The 16,840-nt window shown below is 41.0% G+C and overlaps 1 protein-coding gene across 2 annotated transcripts in view; it reads left to right on the forward strand.

The window, feature by feature from the left end:
• Positions 1 to 16,840, forward strand: part of LOC128766217 (E3 ubiquitin-protein ligase SH3RF3-like) — a 72,859-nt gene that overhangs the window by 49,942 nt on the left and 6,077 nt on the right. Inside the window, exons 4-9 of one of the 2 annotated variants that reach the window (XM_053877674.1) lie at positions 2,067 to 2,378; positions 2,610 to 2,725; positions 3,873 to 4,043; positions 6,177 to 6,454; positions 9,357 to 9,682; positions 15,561 to 15,931. In XM_053877674.1, coding sequence (XP_053733649.1) covers positions 2,067 to 2,378; positions 2,610 to 2,725; positions 3,873 to 4,043; positions 6,177 to 6,454; positions 9,357 to 9,682; positions 15,561 to 15,931 — 1,574 coding nt within the window. The remainder of the gene's footprint in view (positions 1 to 2,066; positions 2,379 to 2,609; positions 2,726 to 3,872; positions 4,044 to 6,176; positions 6,455 to 9,356; positions 9,683 to 15,560; positions 15,932 to 16,840) is intronic. The other variant, XM_053877676.1, reaches the window with a different exon arrangement.

Genomic DNA, 16,840 nt, shown 5'->3' on the forward strand with positions numbered 1-16,840 from the left:
CGTACATTTGAATGCTTATAGATTGTTTTCAACTTACTTACTCACATATTTAAACTCACTCGCTATGATTTTCCTTCTTAAACGTCATCCATGAGAAATACATGCAATAAATAATGTTCTACTTCCATCTGTGTGTGTTTTATCTCCTTGGCAGGAAATTGAATGTTCAAAAAACAGCACACTGTGGACTTTGTTTTTTTGACTCCCAGGTTATGTCTAATATCCGCCTGAAAGCAACTGTAACAGTAACAAGCGCTTAGACACACTGTCAAGTCCTGAAATTACCTGCTAGACCGAGCGATTTCTATTAGACACTGATGCATCAATTATTTAGAGCTCTCCATCACTCTGACACAGCAGGAGTCCGGGGGCACGTCATGTGTGGGTCTGCAATGGATATTACTAGATATTACTGATATCATGGGGACAAATGTTTCTAGTTTTTAAAATTCAAAATGATAATTTTTTGTTCTTAGTATATTGGTTATTTCATCATGTGATAATGGAATTAAAATGACGCATCTCGTGGAGTGTTAATGAGCAAAGGCGCAGCAGGGGGTTGGAGGAGTGCTTCAGCGCCTTCAGTCTTGTGAAAAATGAACAATAGAAAATGAAATTTCACAAGCAGAATGTGTATAGCTATCAGGATGTGGTTAAAACGTATCTGGCAGTCACGTACCTATTATGTGTCTGTGACATATTACTGACTTAGAAGTAATATTACTTCAATATTTTATGATGTTTTGATAACAGATCTGTCATCTAACACAACGATAAAGTGGGTGGAGATGAACACAAACAGCCATAACATAATGACCACCTTTCTATTTGCCTGCATAGATGAGTGCCTACATAATAGTTCATATTATATCTGACCTACAGCACATCTATCGACTCTGAAAAGACATTATATTAAATGTAAACACTTGAATCAGTTCTTTTTTTCTTTATTTTCTTTTTTTAAATACAATGCAGTTTTTGTATTTATGTTAAGAGTCTTATGACGCTCTTGAAATGGGGAGGGAGGATGTTACGTCAGCAACCATGACAACAGTCTTTCATCACTTTAAAAATACATTCCTCTCAGGTTCACATCTTTGTTGTAATGGGCGGGGTCTAATCAGTTCTGTACACACCGCCACCACCTACCTACATGTGTCTACGGCTCATTACGCTGCCTCTTTCTAGATGACCGGGTAATGAGCTGTACTCTTCTCCTCAAACTTCATTGACCCATAAATATTAGAAATTAAATCTCATCAAGATGAAAACCCCATTATCGACACTGAAAGTTATTCCATGCTATTGTGCGGTTGATAAATGGACACAATAGTGAGTATCGTAACTGTAAACAAAATATATTTGTCATCTTTTCAAAATGTATTTGGGTGCTGCAAGCTGTGTGATCAAGAGAAAATGATGGACGTCTCAGTGGATAAATCTAAAAATTTAAGGGGTTTCACTTGAATTTCTTGACCTCTTCAATATGTGGCAAGTTTATTGAAGTCAGAATAAGAATGTAAATAAGGGTGGAATAATAATAATAATAAAAGTAGCCAAGGAATTAGGTAATCATATTTTTATTCTTACAAAATGAAAGTAAACTGAGAATAATTGTGGAAAAGCTGAAGCTGAAATTTCTCATTGACTGACCTTTATTGATATATATTTTATATTACATGAGGACATTTTTACTGCATTGGTCTTTTAATTTATTGAAATGAAGTGTACTGTGCACAGCTCCGCCCCCTGACTTTTTGCTTTTGTTTCCGATTTGCTCATTTGGATTTTGTAACTCAGAAAGTGTTTTGTCATTCTCTGCTGGATTCTGTTGTCAACTGAATCGCTTGATCAACTTTTGCACGTTTTACAAAAAGAGAAAAGGCTGAAGAGTCTCCAGAGCAGCTGCTGTGAGGGATAAACACGATACTGTTGGCTTGAAGAGCTGTCAGCTTGAGCAAGTGATGAGTACCGTGGAGTGCTGGAGTGTATTTGAGGTCTTGTTAGGAACCGCTGTGGAATGACATCTAACATCTGTAACTGTCCTCCATTTCTTCCTCCCTCAGCTCAATGAAACAGCGAAACAGTTGATGGAGATTGACAAACCCGCGACAACAAACGCACCCGGACCCAGCACCGAACCGGCTCCCTTAGCTCCCTGCTCCCCGGGCCCATCTCCGAGCTCGTCGCCGTCCAATGGAAACGGCTCTTCTGGACACCGGAGAGGTGAGGGGAAGAAGAATGCCAAGAAACGACACTCCTTCTCCGCGCTGTCCGTCAGCCAGAGAGCGGCCCAGTTCAACAACAGACACAGCATGGAGATCTCCCACCCTGTCCTCATCAGCTCCTCTGACCCCAGAGCTGCAGCACGAATACAGGTACTCGAATAGAAGGATTGGAATCACCTAGCGCTAGTGATGGGCTCCTGAGGCTTCATTAAGCAGTGTCCTCATTTTCAGAGGCTGCTAGATGGCAATATCTGCTCTAAAAATCTTTGGATCACCTCATTTTTAAACCAAGAGCGCCACCTGCTGAGCTCTGAAAAGAAGGGCACTGTTTCATGAAGCCTCACCAGCCCATCACAACCTAACCTGGTTTGTTGCCTGCAGGACACATCCTCCCCTGGTCCCTCTCCCTCTTCGGCAGGGGTACTGGTGCCCCCCAAGGTGGCATCCATTACCTCTGAGCTGTTGGCACACGCCAAGGTGCAGCTGCCTCTCAACATGTAAGCACACTTTTTTACAATATATTTAGAAGCATGACTCTTTTTGAATTGCCATTGTACTTGAGTGATATTAGACTAGCTTACATTTTTTTTAGCTTAAGTTATTTGTATCATTTGAAGTTGTTTTTTGCTAATATTATTTGTGTTTTTTGCAAACATTTATATGTTTTATTCGGATGATTTTCTCATTCAGTGTATGATAGCAAGGATGTGGTTTAATATTTCTGTTTTTCCTTTTTATGCGATCTGATTCTTTGCGCCGTAAGAGCTGTGTTTACTACAAACTGATATACAGCCCGCAGGATATGAGTCAGAAGTAGCAACGTTGTCAGATGTAATAATATCCTGCTTGTCATGCGCACACACCGAAACACAGACTTCCGAAGAGGATTTGGCCCCACTGATGTGGCCGGACGTTTCCGTCTTGACCGAACAACTACTCCTCTTGTTGCTATGGGAAGACTGGAGATAGTCCCCCTCATCTGTTGCCATGGCAACACGGAGGCTGCGTGTATAGGGCTTGTTTACTTGTATCGTCTTTCTTCCAACAACAGGATCAGACACTCATTCATATGTTAAAGCGGGTGTGAGGCAGCATTTGTCAGTACAATGCGGAGGAGTCAGTGTGAGCTCTTTTATCACCGTGATTGCTCTTTTCATTAGTTTGGAAATTCTCCTCTGAGGATGGAACAAACTTGAACTTCAGTATTTAACTTTACGGTGGTCTGAATAGAAAAGATCTGGTCGGAATCAGACGGTATGAGGTGGAAGTATTGATTGTTTATGAGTCATACTAACTCTCGGTGAAGAAGACCTTTGGCCTCACACCCACCACAGCTTCTATACTTGAGTGTGATTGGTCCATGGTATGACACGCAAGTGCGTTTCTCACAAGTGTTTTTCTTTTTATTGAGTACATATATAAAGTTATTAAAACAATGCTTCCATACAGAAGCATTGGCTTCCTTGGTTTATCTTTTATTTTGACAAATTGAAGACTGAGCCTTATGAAAGTTGTGACAGACATAAATAATAAAGAAGAGTTTAATATTAAGTTAGAATAAATGCTGGGGTGGAAAGCAATCCGTGTTGTTTCTGTTGACATGCCCAGCGTGCCCTGTTTGAACGACAATCACCTCTGTTTCAGATACTTAGCTCTTTACGCCTACAAGCCCCAGAAGGCAGATGAGCTTGAACTTCGGAAAGGCGAGATGTATCGGGTGACCGAGAAGTGTCAGGACGGCTGGTTTAAGGGCACCTCATTGAGAACGGCGGCCTCTGGGGTCTTTCCAGGAAACTACGTCACTCCAGTGTCCAGGTGAGTCTTTCACATCCTAAGAGTTTGCAGGTTGTATGACAGAGACATGGCCTCAACAATGAGTAGTTATGAAATTTCAGTGGTTAAGATTCAGATGTATTTTTCATGTCAACTACAGCCATCAATCAAATTGAAAAACATTGACAGGCAACAGAGCCGGGGCGATTTCGAGGCTTGTTATGACACATAATTACGCTCGTCTCCATGCAAAACTCCTGCGACAAAGCCCCAATTAGTAGGTTTGATGGATCCCCAATCACTGAAATCTACATTCCCGGTGCTGATTATGCATTCTTCCCTTGTCAGTGTCTGTCGCGCCCAGCCTTCATCCCAGTTTCACCTCTGCCCAACAGACTGATGGCTGAAAACTTTTTCCTCTTATGAAGGAAAATTCTGATCAGTAAAACAACAGTTTCAATATCAGGTTTGTAGCTGCACAACGGAGAGCTATTTGTATTAACCAGCCAAGAAAATGAAGGAGACTCAAGGTGCAGGTTAGTGGCATCATTTCCATCTTTAAATCCTGCTCCTGAGCTGCTCATTTCATCACTAGTTTTTTTCAGGAACAGAGAGATGAAGAAGATTATAGTGCAGCTAAGATAAGAGCACTAACACCTCTCATCCGCTGTTGTTTCCGTCATTTTGACCCGTGTTCAATTATGAAATCAGCGTTTGTTTTGCAGACGTCTTCAACAAGCAAACATCACAACAGCAGATACGTTATTTATGCAGCGGTCTGCTGCTGACCGTGCATGTGTCACCGGTGTGATAACAAACGCAGCTGCTGCTTTATTTACGCAGCGCCGCCATTGATATTACAAGCAAGGTTCAGAGCCTATAGTTTGTCTGATACATGGCTTTGTTTTTCAATTTCTGAACATTTATTTGGTGTTTAACCACTTTCAATGACTTTAAATAATAGCCACAATAATAACAATTAGAAAATACATGTTGTAGGGACTTCAGATAAGTTATAGGGACAGCTGGTGTGAACAGATTCAACACATTGATCATTGGTATCAAAAATATAAATGTGATTTATCTCCAGTCTCCACTGTCCCTCTGGGCTCAGAGAGTCAATTTAGCCTCAGGTTGTGACGCCTGAAAACCAAAAATATGAATAAACAAGATGGAAAAACAAAGCGCATTCTCATGATTATTTGCCATGAATGAAACATGGCTCCGCTGTGCAAGTACCTTTAGATTAGAGCAATTATTTTGGTGTGTTTTTTTGCATTTATGTAATCAAATTGATTAAAAGAGCGAATGTTTTCGTCTTTAATTGCCATCGTTACTTCTGTGCGCATGAAAACGTCTGCAGCTGCAGCTTTCCTCATCTGAATTTTGCTCCAGGTGGGATCCGAATGGGGAAAGAAAAGCGAGAGGAAGAAAGGATTAGCATCACGGAAGTAGCAGAGGGCTGATAATAACAAGTCCCAGCAACGCAAACAAACATAACAAAAAAAAGCTGTTGCTGAAACGTGCTGGGACAGAGACGGGGAGATTGAAAACGGGATGGAGTTTGGAGGAAAAGAAAGACAAAGCAAATGGGATGGAAAAATGATTGAAGAGATAAAGCGAGCACGAAACAGCAGGTGTCCTCTTCTGGTGGCGGCTGCTGTTGCGCAATATAAGTGACAAGGTGATATTGGATGGGAGGGTTATCAAATGAAAGTTGTCTCCTTTTGTTAGCTCGCTGTGCAACTTTGCTCCTTTCTTTTCTGACCTTCTTCCCCCTGCAGCTTCTTAAGATACAGACATGAGGCTGTGACATGCTTTTCTAGCTACTTTGTTTTTCGTTTGTGTACAGACAAATATGTCTGTCTGAGCGTGTTTGTTTGTGTGGTAGACAGGAAGCTGGTTTGCGGCTGCCGATTCGATGGGGTTTTACCAGGCCAGACGGCCAGAAACATGAGCAGCTGGGTTTGTTTCAGTCAGACACGAGGATGCACTGCTCAGACAGAAGTGATGACATCACTCAGTTTAACAGCGCTAAATGGTTTGCGGCTTCTAACACAATCACAGTCTGGACCCGCACAGATTCAATTATTCACCTGACGGGAAACTGCTTCCACCTACACAGTGAAAACTGAAAACAATAATGTGTTAATAACCTCACTCTCATCTTGGCAGGGCTCCATTTGGAGTCGGTGCTACGCGGGGCTCCTCCTTGTCCAGTCCCGTCGGAGGAAGTGGATCCAGTCAGGTCGGGGGCAAAGTCTCGGACCTGTCCTCTCCTGGATCCCCTGGGCCTTCGTCCTCTCGCCCGTCGACCCCACTGGTCAACTCGCCCAACTCTGTGAGCACAGCCAGTCCTGCTTCTTCGCCTCAAAGCGCAGCTGCCCAACTGAAGAACTGCCTGCGCTCCAGTCAGCACACAGCCAGTCCGGCCAGAACCTCCATGCAGCTTGGTGAGCGCCAAAGTTACATTTGATTTAACATTAAAGTGTCGGAGCGACCCGGATTTTGCTGGAATATGGTCCTCTGTGAGGTTAGCAGACTTTGTTTAACATGCAACATATATCAATCCGTGTTGGGGTGCTGTTTACTATTATACCACTAATTCCCAATTGACACAATACCACATTGTTGAAACAATATTATTATTATTTATTATTTATTTGCACCTGAATATTTTGTCATAATCAGATATGTTCTTTCTTTAACCATTGTAAATTTTCATAAAGCAGATTAAAAAAAAATCAAAATCAAAATAAAAGTCAGATAGAAACCTTTCTTATTTTATTTTTATTTATTTATTCATTTAATAATTCATTATTATTAAAGGGATAATTTATTATTCCTTTAATAATTTGTTTTATTCACAAAACAATTGGAAGTATCTATTATTATTATTGTTGTTGTTGTTGTTGTTTTCCCTGCATTTTATATTTATATTGAGTCTATTTTTTTCATATTCAATGCCACTTGTAATCTATATAACTACTCACCTTAAATATCAACTTCATTTTTTAACTTCCAGTTCATTTTTAACTTCCAAATTTTGAATTTCTCAACATATTAAATAAACCAAATTAAATTTACAAATAAATATAGTAAATAATATAAATTAGATTGTGAAATGTTGTTAAGGAAATCCTTATTGAGAATAGTCTTTGTGAGTATAAAGTGTTGTGTTTAGCATGAGAGGGTTCTGGAGATGGAACATTGAATGCTCCTGAATCAAAAGCTTTTGTGAACATGAGCCTGTGTCCACATAAAAAGGTTGAAGGAATCTGAATCACTTAAGGCTTTGCAGCATTTCAGTCTCTGAATCTTTGATTGCCAAATAATGGAATATTGATCTGCCAGTAAATGATGGCCAACAGTGGAGTCATGGCTACGGTGTCACTACAACTATCAGTCATGTGGACAAATGTTAGTTAGCCAAGAGAAGAGATACTGTTAGAAGCACACCACTGTTTTATTACTAAGTCATGTGTGCCTTTAAAATGGTGTGACTCTGAAGCAGACCTTGAGAACTGGTTTGCTGAATCCTATGTTAAAAAAAATGATCTGGTGTTGTTCATCCACTTTATACTCATTCACTGGTTATTATTCGAATGTTTTTGAGCCCAATTAAACTAGTACATTTGTATGTCTGATGCCTTAGATGTGCTTCATGGTTTTATAGATATTGATGTCACATTTTAGAGAGGTTTGCTCATAATGTTTTAAATTCTGCCATATAAAGTGAGCAGCTGTCATTCCATGAACATGTTGCTTATGAGTGATGTGGCCTCATAGTGGTTGTGTAAAGAGCAAGATTCTGGGCATCTCAGCCTTTGACCAGTGAAAGTATTGTGCTGTGATCATTGTGGTGATTGTCAGTGGAAAGCTGAGAGAAGAGGAATTGTTTGTGAAGAGAAGATAAGTAGAGCAACTGATGATGCATTGAAAGGGAAAAAACTGTAGCTGTTTGTGATGGAGAAAAACAGAGCAGTGAGAACGCTGCTCTTGAGATCATGAAGTGTGGGAAACTGAATCCGGTGGTCAAATCCTCCACAAAAGGCCAGCGTCGACTCTCGCTTCCTTGTTCTATCTTTCTCTCTCATTTGAAAACACAAATAGTGACTGCTGTGTGGATTTACAGTGACGACCATGCCAAGAATAACGCACACCAAAGCCAGCTACACGCCCACATCACGCGAAAACATCAGCTTGAGAACACACAGCTGAATGACATCACTCCTGTTTTGTTTTTTTTTTCATGGCGGCATAATGACAGAGCCTCATGCCTCTCTCTTTTTTTCCCCCTCTCTCGTTCCTTTCTCACACATCTGGTCTCCATTACACAATAAAGTACGTGCATAGTTCTGCTGTTCGGTGGTTTGTGCACATGACTCTCTGGATTTTGCTCTGAGTGCTGCAGTTTGCAGCAGGTGGCTGGAAGCCCTGTGTGTGTGTGACTGTTTAGTTGCATATTGTTCCTGCTTCTCCATGTGTGCTGAAGGTTTCTGTGCAGATTGAAATTTAAACTCATGACTCAACGTGACGAAGCGCAGCACACGTCTCTATTCTAATAGAAATTCCCAAGAAATGCTTTAGAGAATGAAGGCTGTTCAAAGAAATGCAGATTAATCCAACGTCATTATTAATCTCATAACACTTTTTAACAGACTGATACTGCACAGCATGACTCAGTGAAGAAGCCCAATTTCCCTGGAGGCTGATGCACAGAGGCAGATATCTGGTCCCCTCTGGCTTCTGTTATTCCAGCTGCAGCACAATCATGTTCAACTATGGTCGGAGTCTTACTGTCAGGACAGTTACGAATGCTAAAAACCACCTGCCGAGCTGCGCTGAGAGCAGTGTTGGAAAGTACAATAGTCTTTAATACTCTAGCCGCTAGTTTTTAGGGACAAAGGATCCTTTTATTTTCCGCAACAAGACACTTCAAAAACTACGATGAGCAGCTCAATAATGTGTTGCGTTCCATCCTTCATTCTTCTACATTCATTTGAGCCATCAGAAATGCAACGGAAGGTTTGGGGCTACGTTTTCTTGGATTTGCAGTCTTTTCAAGTTTTCAAGTTCATGTTTCATGGATCCGCTGAATTGTACAGAAATGTATTGAAAATTGCCAAAATATTTTTGAAGTCATTCAATCTCTGGGTGAACCCCCCTCCAACAAACTGCTATATGTGTGGAAATGTGTTGCTCTGTTATGAATGTCACAGCTATATTCCCTTCTTTCTCAAGTCTCTTCATTCGTGCAAATTGGTTAGAATCGATTCAAAATCAATATTTAATCTGATCAAAGATTTTCATCGCTTGACTGGACAGGAATTAATATTTACTTGTGATTTTCAGTTCACAGTCCTCCTGCTGGAAGTCCAGAGCGCCCCACTGTGGCCATATCTCCCCTACGCCCACAAAGCTCCTCCCCCTCACGCTGCCCCGGCCAATCAGGGCGACCGCTCTCCATGGCGTCTCCGGGACCCAGTTTGGGGCCGTCGCCTCTATCGTCCCCTGCCTCCCGACCCCACCTCGCCCTCTCATCTCCACTGTCTTGCCTCACACCTCCCAACGTCACTGCGGCGCTCCTCAACGGCGAGCCGGCCAGCCCCCTGCAGCCACCGTCACCCGGACCCTCTCATGTGACTGTCCAGGGAGCCCTGGCGCCCAAAGCAGAGAAGGTAAGACTCTGTTTACTGTCTGCACTTGTATAAGATTTGCAGCTGATGTCAACTTTGATTCAATTAAAAAAGAAACCCCATTAAGTTTAAGGTCATGATGACACTATAAAGTAACATCTGCAAGTTTTATGGCCATTATATCCATTCCAGTTGCGTTTTGAAAGAGTTTTCCAATGTGTTTTATTAGATTTCCATTGTTAAATTACCAGATGGACATCTGTCCGATGCAATTCTCACTCAGGAAGCATCACAGAGCTAACTAGCAAAATCGCTACGGCGATTTGAACCTCTGTATTTTGCTCCTTTAGCACTTTACATCATCTCTGTCTCGGCTGCCAAGTACTTTTTTGTTCTGTCTTTTTTCTTTTCTTCCATCTTGTTGCGGTGTTGATCGTGATTTTTTTTTTAAAGTTTGTTTTGAAAGCATATTGTAGACTCATCCAAGACCAATAAAGTACTCTCTTAAAGCCTCCATTACAGAGTGCAGTCCAAGTGCTAAACCTAAACTCGTTCCATATCATGGCTCTTGAGATCAATCTCTCCATCCGTGTCTTCCACACGGCCGTGTTCCTGATGTGCTTGTCCACCTCACTGAGCCCCTTCACACAGCTTGGCAGACATTGGAACTGTACAGTATACATTTGTGAAATTGTGAACACTGTGGATGGCAAGTCAGTGTAGCGTCGGATGGCAGCGAGATGCTCGCAGTTGTCTCAGCCTCATTTATCTCACTGTTGGCGCGGCTGCCTGGGACAGCTAATCTAAGTACACGGCCGGCTGACAAACAGCTCATTGACTATGGAGCAGCAGGTTTGTTTATATCCTCCCACTCCAAGATGGATTCAACACTTTATTTTGTTTTTCTTTTTTTTCCTTTTTTTGTGGCGACCAGAAATATGCTTTTCCCCCCTCCACAACAACAGACTGTTGTGTTGCTGCAGTTGTTTTTCTTCATTGTTACGCATTTTAAATGGTCTTCGCGGCCCTCTTGATTCTTTTAAGAGTTGCTGTTGGTGTTACAGTACATCATTTCTGTGTCTACTGTATTTTAGCTGTGACTGCAGTTGAAATAATTTTGCAGGGTCGTGGGGAAATTTGCCATGTAAACATTACATACACACATTTTTGGCATGTAAATATCACTCTCAACTGTTTCAATAGTACAAATTAAATTTCCCCTGAAAGTGGAAGTCCCTTTGACCTCTGACCTTTGACATCGACAATTACGAATTCTAAATTGTGATGCTAGCATCAACATGATGCTAGTAAATGAGATAAACTGAAAATTGAGTCCTATCTCCTAGGATTTCTTCCGTTTTGAGTGTTCACCTTAGAATGTTGTTGTATTCACATCAACCCCTGCTGCTTGGCTGTGCTGCTCTGCGATGAGCCAAGTAGCAACGTCAGCTTTAAATTCACGCCGCTAATGATGCAGCAGTCGGTCTTTGTAACTGAGTGTACAGGAAATAATAAAGCAGCTACAATATCTGCCTGGCGGACGGTAAATCACCGTCATGTTGTCTGCATCTGTCAGGATCATACATCCAGGAAGCAGGGATTGACTGCCAACTAATTGGCCATGATAAGCCATGACAAATGAATCCAAATAATTTAAAGCATCTGTACATCTGTAGCCATATGATTCGCAGTTGTGAGTCTGCATTATGCACACATGATGGTGGTATATTGTCACATTAGTTTATATCATATTGACTCGCATTTTATTTTTGCAGAACGCATAGCAGCTGCTCTAAAAATTTGGGGGGGTTGAGTGAGTATTTGGGGTTACCTGAGAGGAATGGGAATGTGAGGAGCTGAAAGTATTTCATTTTTCAATTCATAATTGCATATTGAAATCTGCTAATTCTGATGTTTTACACACATTTTTTGTGATGAAATTGAAATAAATGAATAAAACGAATGTATGTGTATAATGATAGCAATAATAATATCATTATGTATGTATTAATTTTTATTATAGATAGATATAGATAGATGATAGATAGACGGATAGATAGATAGATAGATGATAGATAGATAGATAGATGATAGATAGACGGACGGACGGACAGACAGATAGATAGACAGATAGATAAATAGATAGACAGTGAGACAGACAGACAGTGAGACAGACATACAGACAGACAGACAGTGAGACAGACAGACAGACAGATAGATAGATAGATAGATAGATAGATAGATAGATAGATAGATAGATAGATAGATAGATAGATAGATAGATAGATAGACAGATGGAGAGACAGACAAACAGACAGACAGACAGACAGACAGACAGACAGACAGACAGACAGACAGACAGACAGACAGACAGATAGATAGATAGATAGATAGATAGATAGATAGATAGATAGATAGATAGATAGATAGATAGACAGATGGAGAGACAGACAAACAGACAGACAGACAGACAGACAGACAGACAGACAGACAGACAGACAGACAGACAGACAGACAGATAGATAGATAGATAGATAGATAGATAGATAGATAGATAGATAGATAGATAGATAGATAGATAGACAGATGGAGAGACAGACAAACAGACAGACAGACAGACAGACAGACAGACAGACAGACAGATAGATAGATAGATAGATAGATAGATAGATGGAGAGACAGACAGACAGACAGACAGACAGACAGATAGATAGATAGATAGATTCCAGAATATTCAAGTACATTCAAACATTATCCATGCCTTTAATTCATACACATTCATTCACACTTGAGTCTCATGCGTCATCACTTAGCAACCTGCATTAGGTGTGGAAGCATGAGGTCACCATCCACTTCCGAACTGAACCTGATAGTGAGGTGTATGTTGAAATAGATGCGCCGCGCAACTAAGAGGATGATGTTGCTCGGCACAGATGGCTGTTATTTGTTTACAAACTCACTGGTTCAGATGTGGAGGAGGAAAGACAGCAGAAGGTTTAAAGCAACGCTAAATGAGATTTATCATAAATGTCGGTCGACGTTGTGAGCGTTTGCTTCCCTCTAGTGGCTCTCTCCTTTCACACACACACACACACACACACACCAACACACAGAGCTGTCAACTGAGGCAGCGCACACTCACAGGAGGCAGATTAAAGCCTTTAAGCCAGCAGATGAAAAAGAGAGAACGCTAATACACTTTCATTTGGATCTGAAAACATCCTCCCTCATCCACTTCCATCTGTCCGTCTCCATTCTTCTCAGATTCCTCTGTTCTCCTTTCTTGAAATTTCTCTCCATCCAACCTTTCCTCCTTCGTCCTATATTTATTTCTCTTCCCTCCATTGTCTCCCTGCCTTCTTACCCTCTAATCCCCGCCATCTTTCTATCCCTCTATTTAAGTTTCCCCACACACACTTTTTCGTTCTGACCACTTTCCTCTGCCATCTCTTCTGCTCTTATCTTCTTTCCTGAGCATCTTTTTCTCTCTGTTTTTTTACACTCCCATTATTCTTCTCTTTTTCAATTTTGCTCTTTTTTCCCCGACTCCATCTTCCCGAATGGCATCCATCTTATTTACCGCTATAACGTTTGCATGAGAAAGAAATAAATGTCTCCGCAGCAGATGAAAGATATATTTGTTTAGATTTCACTTGCACACTGTGAATACGGCTGCTGATGCCTTAAGGTGATAAATCTTCTGTGAGGAAGCCTCTGCCTTCCTCATACCGTGAGAGAGAGAGACAAAGTTAAGAGGAAAAAGACTATTGTTCATTTCCTATTATTCTCAGTCAAATCCTCTTTTTAACATGTCATCCAGTTTTTTTCTCCTATACTGAATCTTAAAATCGCTGTAAGCGGTCAAAGCTATAATTTGAAATGCATTACAGTTTTTCTTTTGACTTATTTTCTATTTCAGTTGTCAGAAATTGACATGAATATATAGAGACTATTTTAGAGCCCCTCCACATCACTGTGGCTGTGACTGGTGATAGGTTGATGGGGCTTCATGAAACAGTGTATTTCCTGTCAGAGCTCAGGTGGCCCTCGAGGTTTAAAAATAAAGAGCAGTGTCATTGAAAAGGTTTTAGAGCAGAGAGCGCCATCTACTGAGCTTTGAAAATCAGGACACTGTTTCACGAAGCCTCACTAGCCAACCAGAACACTGGCCAAATTGCTTACATTAGTCCTCTTCTATGGGTTTATTTCTTGATGTTTTGTCATGACAAAACACCACCACAAAAATGGAAATATACTCTATTTATTTTCTTCCACATATGGTGTCAAAAGTGGGATGACAGTCTCAAAAACATACTCCGATTTTATTTAGTTTGCTGCGGCATTAACTGAGTGAGCTGACTGAGTCGAGACCTAGACCAAATGCAGTTGAGTCTGAGACAAGACAGAGACCTTGAACATGCGGTCCCAGACTAGTTTTAAGTGGCAAACCGGTCCCAATTTTTTTAAACACACTAGACTTATTTGGTTTAAATCTAACTTTCTAGCTCATGTTTTTTCAAAAAAAAAAAAAGACGAGACCAAGTGCTAACCAGCAGTGATGATCTGATGAGACTTGATGACATAGTGTCCTCATTTTCAGAGCTCAGTAGGTGAAGCAAATCCTTCAAAATATATCTATATGCTGCTAGACCTAATGTGAGCTGTGACATATCGATCAGGGCTTCCTAACCGTTTTTATCTCGCAGCCCACCTTTCCCACACCAAATGGACCCAGGGCCCATTCAATAGAACTGATTCATGACTCTGGATTTCATTCGCGATCAGTAGCCATATTTAATCTACTTACACGTAAACAAACCAAAACCTTGTGAAATGACATGAAACCTTGTGATCATCGCAAAGATATTTATTTGTCATCGAAAAGTCCAACCAGCAGCAGAACCAGGTGCAAGTCAATTCATCAAATTTACTAACTTATACACTTGATGCAACTGTTGAGAAAATTGGAAAAACTGAATAAAATAAATAATAAAATCATCTCTAAATATCATAAAATGGAAATATTTTATTTAAACTCCAGAGAAGATATAAGTAAAGTGTATCGCCATAAAATGTTAATGTTAAAATGTTAATGTTAATTTTCAAAACTGCTTCAAAAGGTGCTTTCATGAACAGTTTTTACTGTTGGGTGCAGCATCACTTTCTTCTTCATTTTTTTTCTTTTCAACAACTTCTCCATAGTTGGTAACTATCACAGATTTGCAGCTATCAAGTCAATTCAGTGACACGCTACTGCCACCATACTTGGCTAATGTATTAAAACTGAGGGTTTCGCAGCCCTCACGGCCCAAAGGTGTGAAACAAAAAAAACGTTTGTATTTCCGAGGCATTAACGGAGCACATTTTGCTCGCAGCCTCGCTAAAGGCTCGACCCCATTATCGTCCGCTCTGGTTCGCGAATAACGGCTGTGGATTTGTGCGATCGAAACTTTCGGCCCAGATATGAGACGTTATCGAGCCGAAGACTCAGCTGCGCATCTGTAATGTGTTCGCCGTTTTCTGCCATTAGTTACGTTTGAATAATTGAACGTAATTTAGAGATGGAGTTGTAAGGGCAGAGCTGTTGCCATGGCAACCACCCATTATGGTTTGGTTGGGATTGGGTGTTAAAAAAGCAGCGCATGTATCAAGGGAAACAGATGTCGGGGGCACAAAGGAACCTCACGCACAGACAGCTTCATGTCAGTTTCTGTGATGATGTACATAAAGAATCCTCCCTCACAGCATGTGGATCTCACATCTACTGAGGTTCTGAACAGGAAATTGCTGCTGCACCATCTTGGACTCATCATTTGTGAATCGATCATTTTCTCTTTCATAATTTTCACATCTTCCATCAAGCTTTTTCCTAGAGATATGTCAAACATTTGACATGACAACTCTCCTCTTCGGTCCTCAGAAGGAGAGGAAAGCAGCTGGACTGTTGAAGCTTCTGTCGGGGGCTGCGGCCAAGAAGAAGACGCGCTCGCCTCCCTCCTCTCCGCCCACCCACGACCCTTCTCTGGCTGGCGCTGGAGCCACAGACCCCGTCCACCACCCGCACCACCACCACCACTACCACGCCCGCTCAGGTTCATGTCCCATGGTGTCGCAGGGGCGAGCCGGCTCTTGTCCCATTGAGATCGACATGGCGGGAGCCTCCCGGCTGGAGCCGCTGCACAGGAAGTCCGGTTCCCTGGACACCAACTTCCCTCTGTCGCCGCCAGCAATGAGAGCTGGCAACCCTCTGATGGTCCTCCGACCAGAGCCCAAGCCCTTGTCCAGAGAGAGGTCAGTGCCTTCACATGGAAAAACCAACATCAGTTTTTTGTTTTTTTTATTGCTCAAAAACTTGTGTCCCAAACTTCTCAACGAGTCAGTATTCTGAGCCAGAAGAAGCTAATTTCTCATGTTTACATATCCTCTTGAAGGTATCTACCACTCACCCTCACCGCCATCTAGTGCACTTCAACTGAACTTTCTTCCATAAAGGCAGCTTGCAAACTTCGACATAAAAGGCTGCGATGTTTGCAGTTGCTGCGGTGACCCTTTTTAGAGGACAGCTGTGTACACTTTAAATCTCATTGTGCCTCTTCAGTTATGCTAAAGGTGCATATTGAGTCTCCTAAAGTGCACTTCTGGCTCCTCAAGAGCACTGTAGTTATCAAGACGTTCTCGCTGCATTTTATCTCGCATGAAACAACTTCAGCGCTTTATGTACGAGCGGAAATACCAGTGTTCTAAAGACGATATGGTTAATTAGGCAAATGTGTAGGAGTGTTACTGTCGTGTGGATTAATCGTTAACTTTGCATGGCACTTAAGCTTCCTCTTTAGAATCAGTCGCTTTCTCTGGGCTCCTTAATTATGCAGGCAAGTTTTTGGTGTCTTTATTTATAGTTAAGATTCTGCATAGACAACTATTAAAGCTTCAATACAATACTACTAATAATAATAATAATAAAATAACATAACACAACAATACACCAACATTAATAATACAATAATAATGTATTATTATTGTATTATTATTATTACTGTATCATATATTACTGTATGTAATTAAATATTTTTTGTCCAACAACTATTAGCATAATTTATATATATATATAATTTTTTTTTTTTTTTTTTTTTTTTTTGGTTTGTTTGTTTTTGTTTTTAATTATGCTAAAAGTTGTTGGACAATTCAAATTATGATCAT

This window comes from Synchiropus splendidus, chromosome 10 (assembly GCF_027744825.2).
Source record: "Synchiropus splendidus isolate RoL2022-P1 chromosome 10, RoL_Sspl_1.0, whole genome shotgun sequence".
Classification (NCBI taxonomy): Eukaryota; Metazoa; Chordata; class Actinopteri; order Syngnathiformes; family Callionymidae; genus Synchiropus; species Synchiropus splendidus.